Raw genomic sequence first — 13025 nt, forward strand, 5'->3', positions numbered from 1 at the left:
TTGTTTTGAAATTTTGAATTCGCTGCTCCTTCGCGGGGTCCTCTGACCTTCCGTTCCATTTAGTTGTACAACTAACTGCCTGTGTGTAAATCATAAAATGCTCCCGAAGTGAGCTGTAATAAGTGTTGCTTTTATTTTTTTTCTGTAAAATCGCCACGTTTATTACCATTTGTCAAAATTAGATATAGTGGGGCGGATTAGCTCAATATTTTACAACAATCGTTCACTTTGTGATAAAAGCATGAAATTTGGTAGATGTGTTGGTGAATTTGTTTCGAACAAATCTGGATATTGGGCCACCTCAAAAGCGCCCCCTAGTGGCCGTGGCAGGCATTTGTTATACGAATAAATCAATAATGAATAAAAACTGCCCTTTTAATAATACCAACTGGTGATGAATTGTATATTGTTGGAAAGCCTGATTAGTCACCTTTACAACGAGGTACAGCTTGTAAGGATCGTGCATTCATGGAATGAGCAACGGGGCTAAACGTGTGGGTAGCACCCCCCAAAAATATGCATCCCCTGTGTAGTGGGGTGGATTAGCTGAACAATCGTTCATTTTGTGATAAAAGCATCAAATTTGGTACACTCATTGCTGAATACATGTTTAATGAATCTGGATATTGGGCCATCGCAAAAAAAAAATCTGATGGCTGTGGCGGCCATTTTGAAAAATGGCCATTTAAAAGCGGCCATTTTTAAAAATGGCCACCGGTGGTTACTGGCGACGAATGCTTTGCCTACCCTACAGCTGCTGCTTCATGTTTTCAGCACCACAAATATAATTTAGAGACATGTTAAAGTGACAAAAGCTTTATTACAGTCTAATAGAAAAGAACATTAACTTTGTATAACATTTTATTAGGTCTTGATATTCCCATTCACAGGCTACGGCCTCCTCTTTGGCTTGTATTCTTCTGTTGCTCCTTAAAAAGAAAAAATAATTTTCAATATTGTGTGACCTGCAACAATAAAAACAAAACACATTTAGACAGAGAAAAAAATCATACATTTTAAAAATTCTACTAGGGTTACTTGTAGCAGGATACTCTTTCTGGCAAAATCCTTGTACTGAGGTGTGTGACTTAGTCAGGCGGCTTAGCCAAATAAAGGGGACACGCCGGACAAGAGCACCACATTTTTTCCACATACTCTCTATCATTATAGGTTTCAATTTTTAGTAGGAGCCACTTCATCAAGATTGCGGTGATGGCAGCCATATAAAGTCTATGAGAAACGCTATATCTTCCAAGCCACTTAGAAGGTCAATCTTGGTGTCAAAATCTACATTTTCTGTGTCCAGGAATCATTTAAAGCTATTGAGAATATCACTAGATGATTATTTGATCAATCCTGAGTTGAAACTGTTTGGAATCAATGTTCACGGGAGAGTGAGGATTAGCTGCCATGTACACTGCTCAAAAAAATCAAGGGTACGCTTTCATCCCATGTCAGATCTTGATCAACAAATTATTTACAGTTAATCATCCAGTGATATTCTCAATAGCTTTAAATGATTCTTTGACCCAGAAAATGTGTATTTTGACACCAAGATTGACCTTCTAAGTGGCTTGGAAGATATATTGGTTCTCATAGACTTATGGCTTATGGCTTATATGCCGATCAACAATCTTGATGAAGTGGCTCCTACCAAAAGTTGAAACCTTTGGTGATGGAGAGCATGTGGAAAAATGTTGGTGCTTTTGTCCGGCGTGTCCCCTTTCTTCTCAAATCTGGTCCTAAGCCACCTGACTAACTGTGATGGAGTTATAAAATACATTTAAAAAAAGAAAAAAAGAACCACATGGGCAAAGGAGACATTACATATAGTGTGTGTGTGCCTGTGTGTGTGTGTGTGTGTGTGTGTGTGTGCAGAGAGGGATGCCCACATTCCACAGGACATAATTTAACAGTGTCTTATTAAGCTTTCACACCCAACAGCCACTGATACATGTTCCAAGCTAACTAGCTAGCTTAAGTACCTATTTTTGCTATCTTGCTAATTTACTTTTCGGCCAAGGCCCATGATGATTGTTTTTCTCTTTAGCCTTTATGATGTTCATAGCATATTTTATTCATAATTATAACAGGTGAAATAAAATATTTAGACATACCTTGATGGACAGTCCACTGCACTGCTTGTCCCAGGAAGCAAATGCTAGCTAGCTCATTTGCTAGCTAGCTCGATGGCTAGCCCGATTGTGGTGGGGCAGGAAAAATAACTGAAAGAGTGTCTAACTGGATTTTTGTTAATTTAATATGTGTATTTACATTTTTTAATTTACGTTTGTATATTTAGTTTACATTTTTTAAATATTTTAAGAAATAATTTAAATATTTTTTGTCATTTTAACGAAGAAAATGACTGCTATGGCCACTAGGGGGCACATTTGCGATGGCCTAATATACAGATGTGTTTGAAACATATCCACCAACACATCCACCAAATTGTGTGCTTTTATCACAAAATAAACAATTCTTGTGATTTATTGAGCTAATCCGCCCCACAGGGGATGCACATTTTTGGGGGGTGCTACCCACACGTTTAGCCCCGTTGCTCATTCCATGAATGCACGATCCTTACAAGCTGTACCTCGTTGTAAAGGTGACTAATCAGGCTTTCCAACAATATACAATTCATCACCAGTTGGTATTATTAAAAGGGCAGTTTTTATTCATCATTGATTTATTCGTATAACAAATGCCTGCCACGGCCACTAGGGGGCGCTTTTGAGGTGGCCCAATATCCAGATTTGTTTGAAACATATTCACCAACACATCTACCAAATTTCATGCTTTTATCACAAAGTGAACGATTGTTCAGCTAATCCGCCCCACTAATAGCCATAAGTAATATGTTGTTGTTTTTTTTTATTGGATTGCTATTATTTTTTGCCCCTCATCATTGTATTTTTGCTCTAAGCAGCTGTAACGTTGACATATTCCGCCGGGATTAATGAGTTATATTTAGTTTTAAAGTATGTATTTTACATAATTTATATTTTTCACAATTTAAATTTTGACCAGGCAGTAGGGAATACACATGAAACAAATAAAGAAACTGTGTAACAGCCAAGTGTTTTTCTGGTAGGGCACATAACAGGTAAATTCAAATAAATGTAGGTTTTTGAAAACGATTAAAGTGTTTTTAATCTGATTTTTCATAAATTTGCAGTTTGAGGTCCTCAAGGGATCTTATGACGCAAGACGCACCCGGTAGTAATTCGAATTGACGTCACTTTGTAGTCAATTTGACCTCGGATGCCGGAGAATCCATTTGCTGCTGGTAGCTAAGCTGCTGAAAGTTGTGTAACAAGGAAAACAAAAAGGACACCGCTCCCGGGAGGACTCGTTCATTAGAGCTATATAGAGGGTCTCTCCTCGTACATCTACCCTCCAACGCCCAAATTGTAATTGTATTTCGGCAAAAATGTTTTCACTGTCAACGTCTTTTCAGCCACAACAGGTAAGCCGACTGGATAGCAGCTTTTTTAATAAGCTAGCCAATGTGCTGATAACGTTAGTTGTCTGTTAGTTATAAAGTCAGCGCTGCCCGTGTTGGACTGTGACGGAAGTTTTAGCAATAAGAAGCTCTTGTCTGTCGTTATTTATGTCCTACCCTCTCTCACAATGACAACCTAGCTCGGCTAACGTTAGCATTAACAAGTCCACGGTTTTCATAATCAGCCCATGCTGACGTCACGCTGTCATAGGAAGCTATTTTAAAGCAGCGAGCTCTGTACGTGTGGTTTCAGACAGGTCTTTACCATCTGATATGACAGGGAAGAGCTTTAAGTTAATTAAAGGGCCCTAACTTAGTTTTGAAACAGTAGTGGTTATATAACTGGCACATCTCTGACGTACGTGAGCCACACTGTCCTCTGATGGGCAAAGAGCAGTGTAGAATCAGGAAACTCAAAAAACTTCACCATAAGTGTAACATATGACATTTATTGATCATTTCACTCAAAAGGGATGTAACAAAGGATGGTTATTGGCATAGTACTGTGTGTAAAGTATGCAACTTAAGAGAAATAAATGACTTAGGCAATTTTTTAAACATGCCTTTGTGACTTAAGCAAGATATGGTAACACTTTATTTTGAAGGTGTCTACATAAGGGTGACCCTTATGTAGACACCTTCAAAATAAAGTGTTACCTTGGTTTTACCAAGCCTGTCAGAAACATGACATGACAAGTATCATGAGCATTAATGTTACTTCAAAGTGTCATTAATGTTCATGACACATCCCATCCCATGTCATGTTTATGACACGCTCATGTCACTTTTATGTAGACACCTTCAAAATAGTGTTCCCATATCTTGCTTGAGTCACAAAGGCATGTTTAAAAAAACTGCCTACGTCACATTTTATTTTGACTTAGGCAAAATAAATATGATGTATAAGTCACACTTGATATAGGCCATTATCTTAAAGGGGTAAAATCACATAATCTGATCAACTGAGGATGTGGTATGTATTTTACCATAGGTGGCCAGCGTCATGAGGAGATGATTTAGGCAAAAAAAACAATTTTGAAAAACCCTATTTTCATAGGGTGACAATATTACAGTCCTGAGACCCGGTAGATAAATGGTTATAATATTTTTATATATACATTTTTAAGCATGATTCAAGTAACAGGGGTGTAAAAATAATCACAAAGTTTTGTTTATCACAAGGATTTGTTTCTCAAAAATGTTCTTTATTCATTTATATAATATGTGCCTTGAAGTGGACATAAGCCAGTCTTTTTTACAATAAGAACATTACAGTACATTTACATAACATGCCAGTAATTAAATCAATGTTGAAGAGATGTAAAATTAAGAAGGTATTGTTAATGAGATGTGTATCATTTTACACACACACACACACACACACACGATGTGTTGAAAGACTCTTCTTCACCCTCCTCTGTTTTTGTATTCGGCAGATGATAGTGCCCCTCAGCCAACTCATCAATGCCCTCCACTCTCTGAAGAACTCAGCCACAGCCTCAGTCCAGGCGCTTCACAAAGACTTCATTCCAGAGCACAGTTCATATCTAAAAGAGGTGAGACAGGTGCGGTGTGTTGGACACCATGTATACATGGAAGGACTTTAATGTTTCCACATATTGATTTGTTCTTACTTTATTGGTAGTGCTGGACAAATGAAAGATCATACACTAAACACTGGTTATTTTGGACAACCTATTGCAAACATTAGATCTGTTGTCAATAAGTGCAAGTGAGGGACAACCCTCTATTCAGCAGGTCTTCACTTTGATCAAACATATGAAACAAGACAAATTCATATGATTGATCTTTAAAAAAAATCTTTTTGTTGTTGTTGTTTTTCCAATTTTATGCCAGCAAAGAAATTTATTTTTAAGCCTTCCAGTAGCTTCCATGTTTTCTGTCTATTTAATGTCAAATCAAATCATTCGGCACATCTCAGCTCTAGTGAAGCAAGTCTAAATTGTTATGTTAATTTCTGTGTGTCTATAAAAAGTAAGTGAGTGAATGAAAGGCTCTAGAAAGCCATGTGTATGCAATGATCCTCTTAGATTTGGATAACCTTCTCCTGCTATCCTTTCTTCACAGCCCAGTGTAAGTCTGAGGGAGCTCGGCCTGTCTGACATCAGGGTAAGTCAGCTGGATGAGCTGGTCAGCAGGTTACTGCCTTTACCAGGACCAGTAGAACCTCCCACTGTTCCTTCGACATGGAGGTCGAGTCATGTTTCTTCTGACAGCTTCTTTCACAACAAGCATGGTGAGCAGCTCAGGGTTCTCCGCTTTATTGTTTTCTCAGAAAATCTTATTTTACCAAAACTGATTTCATACATTTGTCAATATGTTATATCATGTAAAGTGAAACAAACCTTTTGCACTTTGTATTACAGGGTTTTCACACAGAGGATTGGGAGTTTTTGGCTCCCCATTATTCCACAGACAATACCATAGACCTCTAAAAGAAGTTTGCTCTGATCTACAATTCTTGCCAGGTAAGAATACTGACTTTGAATCATTATCCTGTACTATGCAGGTCATCTATGGGTATGAACAGCTTGATATTAAGAGTAGTGTTTTAATGTTTTTCTGCTTTCAATGTATGTCTCTATTTTTAGTATGGATCCAGAGTCGGGGCTTCAAAACGTTGAGAACAAAGACCAGAAGAACAGAGTCTAGTTATGACGGTCCGGTGGAGTCGGACTATACACCAGCATTCATGAAGGTCAGAAAAAAGATTAGTGAGATTTTCTGGGATTCACTCTGTATTACCACAAAAATTAGATGTATAAAGAAGTGAAAAGGGCTGAATTTTGAATCTTACTGACCAACTTTCCCCCCGACTCCCTCACAGGGATTGCTTCAGAGGGAAAAGGGACCTGATGTACAATCACTGGACCAACTGGCGAAACAAAAGAACCTTCCAGATAACCAGCAGGAAGCTTTCAAGACAGGTTTCAGTGAGGGGTTCATGAGGTCTCAGGCCTACACTCAGAGAACACAAGGCATGTGGCTCACTTACTTATTCATCAGGCAATACAATCATTTAGAGGGAAAGGGAAACTTTTATGATTAAAGGATTCCCTGGTAGTCGGTGTAACAGTTGCACAAGGTTCTATTTGGGTGGCAGCGCTGAGTTGAAACAGAGATCCTGTGATTGCCATAAAGGACTAACTCACTAATCTGTGTCTGTGCTCTGTTTACAGACTCACTGAGAAGAACCAGGTTGATCCTGTTGGTCCTCCTACTTCTGGGTATTTATGGCTTGTCAAGAACCCCGTTTCTCTCGGGTAAAGGCTCCTTTTCTGATGCTGGTTTGTTTCAGTTTTTATTCTCTCCTCTGCTTGCAAATCAACTCACGACGCTACATGCACACTGCAAAGAAAACAGCTTGTTAGCGTCTCCAAAGATGTAAAATGAAAGTTTCACAGATTTTTTGCGACTGTGATTTTATGTGACTGTTCTCAGCCCAGTTGCCCTGATGAGTACAGATTTAAGTTTTTAAAGGATTTGGTTAGAGCAAATGGTTTATTTTTGACCAATTTGGAAAAGGGATTTTTGATGAAATAGCACACATTAAATCTTAATGTTGGTTATTTTTCCTGATGGAAGCGTGTGTCACAAATTACTCTTACTGGACTATTGAAAAATTGTCATTAAACTTTGAAAACCAGAATTATCAGATTTTTACACGTAATTTTGGCAATTTATTTAAAGAAAACGTGCATTTAAAACCTCTAGTGGGTTGTGGGGTTCATAGGGTTAAAATACTTTACATTATAGCTGATAAGAAATTATATCTCTCCTATGGTGTGCATGTAGAGTTTGACTGATTATTCTGCTGCATATACCACTGTAATACTTAAACATCTTTTTAAACTATACATGTTTTTATACTAGTGTGATGGAACTTTTGAAACAGTTGGATGCAGTAAATGTGGAATAGCAGCACACATTTGGATCTTTTCTATTTTCGTATATTATATGCACTGCAGTAAGCGTATTGTAACAAGCAGTAACAATGTCCGTCATGTCATGGAAAGTTTTTATGGTGTTACTATACTGAACCAGCTGTTTTGGGATTTTACAGTGAGATTCCGCACCACATCTGGTCTCGACTCAGCAGTCGACCCCATCCAGATGAAAAATGTGACATTTGAGCATGTCAAAGGAGTGGAGGAGGCAAAGAATGAGTTGCAAGAGGTTGTGGAGTTTCTCAGGAACCCCCAGAAGTTTACCGTTCTGGGTGGAAAGCTGCCTAAAGGTATTATATTTTATATTTTCTCCAGATGTTTTTTCCTCTGCACAAAGTGGTCTATATTTTTGATTATTTTGTACCAATTTGTTTCCTCTTGTCCCCTCAGGGATCCTCTTAGTTGGTCCACCAGGCACAGGAAAGACTCTGTTAGCCCGAGCTGTGGCTGGGGAGGCTGATGTGCCGTTCTACTACGCCTCCGGGTCGGAGTTCGATGAGATGTTTGTGGGTGTCGGTGCTAGCAGGATCAGGAACCTTTTCAGTAAGTTTGCTGGGTGTGAGAAAGTGTGGGTGACCAGCTGAGGATGTAACCAAACTACTACAATCTGTTGTTTTGTGGTTTGCAGAAGAGGCAAAAGCTAATGCTCCCTGCGTCATCTTCATCGATGAGTTGGACAGCGTTGGCGGAAAGAGGATTGAGTCTCCAATGCATCCCTATTCTAGACAAACCATCAACCAGCTGCTGGCTGAAATGGATGGGTCAGTGTCTGGGTTTTTTTTATTTTTAAAGTGTGGGGAAAAAAAATGTGCCATCAAGAATTTTTGCTTTCTTTTCTAAATGTTTTGGTATTTTACAGGTTTAAACCAAACGAGGGCGTCATTGTTGTTGGTGCTACAAACTTTGCAGAGGCTTTGGATAAGTAAGTTTACATTTCACAAAATGTAATCAAACAAATGTTGTTTTTTTTTACCAAGGCTTTAATTTATTTTGTTTTTTTAAGTAGAATAACCTGTTGTTGTAAAACCTCTTGAAACAGGGTCAATACAGTCTGAAGATATAGGTCATGTAAACAAAACTGTTCTCACTCTATGACCTTTACCCTCTCACAGACACCTTGTGGCCTTGTCCTAGTTCCTATATTTCAAAAACAAACACTCAGAATATAAATTAACCACTGCCCTGTTTTATGACTTCTGTAATTTTTTGTATTAGTGTAGTCGATATAATGGTGTCATACAGTGATGTTGTTTACAAATCTGCATGTTAAGTTAATTAAAATGTGTTGTGCAGTATTAAAAATTCTGACATTTGCTCATTGTTCATTTACTGTTTGTCCAATAACTCAAAAACAAGATTTAATTAGAGTATCTGAAAGCTAGTACATGTTTTGTATTTTAACATGCTGGATTATTTCTACTTTTCAGCGCTCTGGTAAGGCCCGGAAGGTTTGACATGCAGGTGACGGTCCCTCACCCCGATGTGAAAGGACGCACTGAAATTCTCAACTGGTATCTGTCCAAGATCAAAGTGGACCCTGGTAGGTCTCAGTGTAAAATATACTAAACTATTTGCATATTTTTTATAAAAACTAATATCCCAGAAAGCAAATCTTTCAAGATCTGTTCCTTATTGAGCTCTTATTTGTCACTTATATTTTTGTTAGTCTGTCTGAAACTATTTCTAATTGGCAATTTAAGTGATATCAGTGGCAAAATCCTTCATATTGTGCAGAAACATTAGCTACTCTTATCAACTGAAATCTTAAATCATTCGAAGCCTGAGAGAATCTTTTTGTTTGCTGTTTCGTAAAGGACATCATTGTCTCCTGACGTCCTTTTTCTAAAGAAGGCATTTTCTGTTGTGCTTCTCTTTTGCAGCGGTGGAAGCAGAGATTATTGCCCGGGGCACAGTGGGCTTCTCTGGGGCAGAGCTAGAGAACCTGGTCAACCAGGCCGCCCTGAAGGCAGCCGTGGACGAGAAAGAGATGGTCACAATGGGAGATCTGGAGTTCGCTAAGGACAAGATCCTCATGGGTGAATACACTCAGTCTTTAGATATGCTCTACAGCCCGCACATCACATGAGATGGATTACCTACACACTAGGAAGGATGAATGGGATATTTTTTTTTATTAATCTCTTATAATCCTTTTTATACCAGGCCCTGAGAGGAAGAGTGTTGTAATCGACAAGATGAACAAGACCATCACAGCCTACCATGAGTCTGGTCATGCCATTGTTGCCTATTACACCAAAGATGCAATGCCCATCAATAAGGCCACTATCATGCCCAGAGGCCCAACTCTTGGCCATGTGAGCTCTCATACTCCCTATCAGTATTTTTTTTTGTGTCCCTTTTTTCCCTTTAAAACCAAACCTAAAGAACACAATTTGTCTTGTCTCCAGGTGTCCATGCTCCCAGAGAATGACCGTTGGAGTGAGACGAGAGCCCAGCTGCTGGCTCAGATGGATGTCAGTATGGGCGGGCGAGTAGCAGAGGAGCTCATCTTTGGAGATGACAACATCACCACTGGTACGGGAATAAAAGACATTTAAGAAATTAAATAAATGCTTGGGTGTAGAGCTGCAGTGACTGGTTAATAAATGGATTAGTTGATCAATGGGATATTAATGAGCAACTAATTTTAGCTATTTTAGTCTAAAAAAGTCCTCAAACATTTGCTGGTTTCATGTTTCTCAAATGTGAGAATTTGTTTGTTTTTTTATTTGATAAAAACTGAATAGTTTTGGATGTTTTGGACTGTTGGTCCCATAATCAGGGAATATACACAGGACATTTTTTACCTATTTTCTGACACATAATGAAAATAATTATTAGTTATAGCCATGCTACAGTGTCAGTCCTGTTGTATCATGAACACCAGAAATGTGTTTAAGAGAATAGTGCACCTATATTGTATAACACTTTAAAAGTTTTCAGGGCTGTCAGAAATTTGAGTGATCAGTATCCTGAGGATAAATAATTTACTTTTTTTTTTTATAAATCAGCACTTTTCATGTATGAAAAGACTCTTTGTTTACGATTGTGATGACCTCAGAAGTATTGTTTATAGTATATTTTTTAAACAAATTTTTCAAATGACCAAAGCATGCAGTTAAAATCAATCTCTTCCTTCTATTGGGTATTTCAGGAGCCTCCAGTGACTTCGATGGAGCAACCAAATTAGCAAAAATGATGGTGACCAGGTTCGGCATGAGTGACAAGGTAACATTTTAAATTTGTGTGCTTAATGAGGTAACCCTTGGATCCTTTTGCTTAACATAGGAGGCAGTTTTTCACTAAACAGTCCTGTTCTGGGACTTTATTGCCTTTTGTTATTATTATTTTATTCAACATAGTCAGAGACTTGGGCTGGCACTGATTAATTGTTGAATTTAAATGAAAACCTGCAGTCCTAGGAAATTATTATAATATATAATTATCAAAAGACAAGGAAAATCTGTCTCAGCTCTTGGGGAGATAAAGTTTTGTAGCTTATAATCAGTAACTACAGGTGACTAATGCATAAGAAGGTCTATTGTTCATTCAACCTAAGGATGTAATCTGTTGCAGCTCGGTGTCATGACCTACGGTGACGTGTCCAAGCAGAGCCCCGAGACACAAGCTGCCATCGAACAGGAAGTCAGAGCTCTACTCAAGGTGAGTTTCCCCACAGCGCTCTCAAATGTACTGTTTAACTTACTCTTTCTTAATCCATTTCTGTGTCACTAATCATCCTCTGTCATCCAGGACTCTTACGAACGTGCTAAAACAATCCTGAAGACGTACAGCAACGAGCACAAGAAGCTAGCTGATGCCCTGCTAACTCATGAAACTCTGGATGCCAAAGAGATCCAGATGGTGCTTGAGGGCAAATCACTGGACCAGCAGATACCTCAGTAGATATTTTAGACTCTTGTATCATGTATATATATATAAAGCTGTGCATTTGTGCACAGGCCTTTTGGAGGCCTTGTATTTCAGTTGTTTGTATCCCTCTTATTATCAATGTGAAGATGTCACTGATGATTAAGTTGCACCCCTTGGACATTTTTATTGTATTTTCATTTGTCCTGCATTTCCTGTAGAGAAGACTTTTGGTTTCACAGTGATTTTTAAAGCACACAGTGATTTAATTGGATGAAAAACATATTTGTTCTCCACAAGTTTGACTCCTAATCAAGGCTTTATGACAGGCTTGTTGTCAGAGACTCAAGACAAATGACGTCTGTAGTAGTTTTATACATCAGAGTCATGTTTAGTATCAGGTTAAACAGCAAATAAATATGATTAAGAGCATGGTTAATTAAGATGAGATGAATGATTTCATGTGTGTGTATGTCTCATTTTAAATTTGTACAGACTGGTGAACACCATAGGACCTTAAAGTACCTCAATCTAGAATGTACCATTTGGCTGTAGCAAGGTACAGGTGATACCGCTATTCATATTAGAGGTTTTTCTCTAAATGGTGTATTTCAGTTACATCTATTGTTTGTTCTTATTTATTTAAGTGCCCAAAGGTGTGTTCTCTTTTTCTGATATTAGTGATAGTGGCCCTCATGTACTATAATAAGCTCATGTGTAGCTGATAAATGAGGGGAAATGTATATAAACTGTAAGCGTGTAAAAGGATTGCTTCAGGTTGTTCCTTTTAGACAAAGGCCTTCTTGGAGCTCAAATAAAGGTTTACCCTTACTCATGAATGTGTACTTCACTACATGACTCAAGTGAGCTTGCATGTATTTGGTTTGGCCACTTGGGGGCAGCACAACAAGCTTTAACCTGGAGCTACATGTTTATTATCACCTTATTTATGTAGCTAATTTGGCTAATGTGTTAGCAAACAGTTCCTTATTTACACATCCATCTGACAGAAACAAGCACTCATTTAGAAATGTATGTGAGTCCAATATTTGCCCTTCCTTTTGGTCTTTGAGTGAAATATCTGGCTCATAACGTTACAGGGTCTTGAAAGTTTGGAAAAGACTTAATTTAACCATTGTTTAGGTAATATGATTTAATATGGATATACTTCAAAAATGTCTGATTTTCAATATAATGTGTTTCATTGGCAATCTAATGAAACCCAAAATATTTAATGTTTGAAATTTAAAAATTTCCAACAAGATGAACTAAGACAGTCAAGTCCTGTTATAAAACAACCAGTGAAATAAATACATGTAAACATACATTGAATTGTTGTTGTAGGCCATAAATTAATTCTCAAAACTTTTTTGGCAGTTGATTCTACAGTAATAGTCTAGAAGTAATGATAAAGTCTTCAATGTATGCAAGTCTTAAAATGTATTTTAGGTACCTTGAAAGTGCTTGAATTGTATCCATAAGGCTGTATGAGCCCTGACATTAGCTGCTAAATGCTCCATTATGTTTACTAGCTACTAGTGAACTTTGTCTGGTGCTAGGTGCAGATACCTACTAGTTACAGTGGGTTCAAGCAGGCAATTCCAGCAGCCTGCTACTGCTGGAAATAGAGCTGAGGACGGTAGTGAGGCTGGACAAAATTGGTAAGGTTGCATTCTTCACCT

The 13025-nt window shown here is 38.1% G+C and overlaps 1 protein-coding gene across 2 annotated transcripts; it reads left to right on the forward strand.

The window, feature by feature from the left end:
• The first annotated feature begins 3219 nt into the window (after window positions 1-3219).
• Window positions 3220-12182, forward strand: LOC131962310 (ATP-dependent zinc metalloprotease YME1L1-like). 2 transcript variants are annotated; one of them, XM_059327291.1, is made up of 18 exons: window positions 3220-3469; window positions 4942-5061; window positions 5594-5762; window positions 5893-5994; window positions 6118-6224; window positions 6354-6504; window positions 6706-6813; window positions 7590-7763; window positions 7864-8016; window positions 8102-8234; window positions 8333-8395; window positions 8901-9013; window positions 9354-9509; window positions 9637-9788; window positions 9882-10008; window positions 10628-10701; window positions 11050-11136; window positions 11227-12182. In XM_059327291.1, the coding sequence occupies exons 1-18, from the start codon at window positions 3434-3436 to the stop codon at window positions 11377-11379; spliced, it is 2178 nt and encodes a 725-aa protein (XP_059183274.1). In that variant the 5' UTR covers window positions 3220-3433; the 3' UTR covers window positions 11380-12182. The 2 variants fall into 2 exon arrangements, with proteins under 2 accessions (XP_059183274.1, XP_059183275.1); XM_059327292.1 differs by having other exon boundaries at window positions 6706-6789.
• Window positions 12183-13025: the final 843 nt, after the last annotated feature.

This window comes from Centropristis striata, chromosome 23 (genome assembly GCF_030273125.1).
Source record: "Centropristis striata isolate RG_2023a ecotype Rhode Island chromosome 23, C.striata_1.0, whole genome shotgun sequence".
Taxonomy (NCBI): domain Eukaryota; kingdom Metazoa; phylum Chordata; class Actinopteri; order Perciformes; family Serranidae; genus Centropristis; species Centropristis striata.

What these genes read in the sequence shown, in the direction of transcription:
- LOC131962310 (XM_059327291.1), top strand. Translation starts at nt 3,434, where the DNA reads ATGTTTTCACTGTCAACGTCTTTTCAGCCACAACAG. An exon ending in CAGGATCAGGAACCTTTTCA is followed by an intron (nt 8,017 to 8,101) that starts GTAAGTTTGCTG and finishes TGTGGTTTGCAG; the next exon opens with AAGAGGCAAAAGCTAATGCT. An exon ending in GAGGCCCAACTCTTGGCCAT is followed by an intron (nt 9,789 to 9,881) that starts GTGAGCTCTCAT and finishes TCTTGTCTCCAG; the next exon opens with GTGTCCATGCTCCCAGAGAA.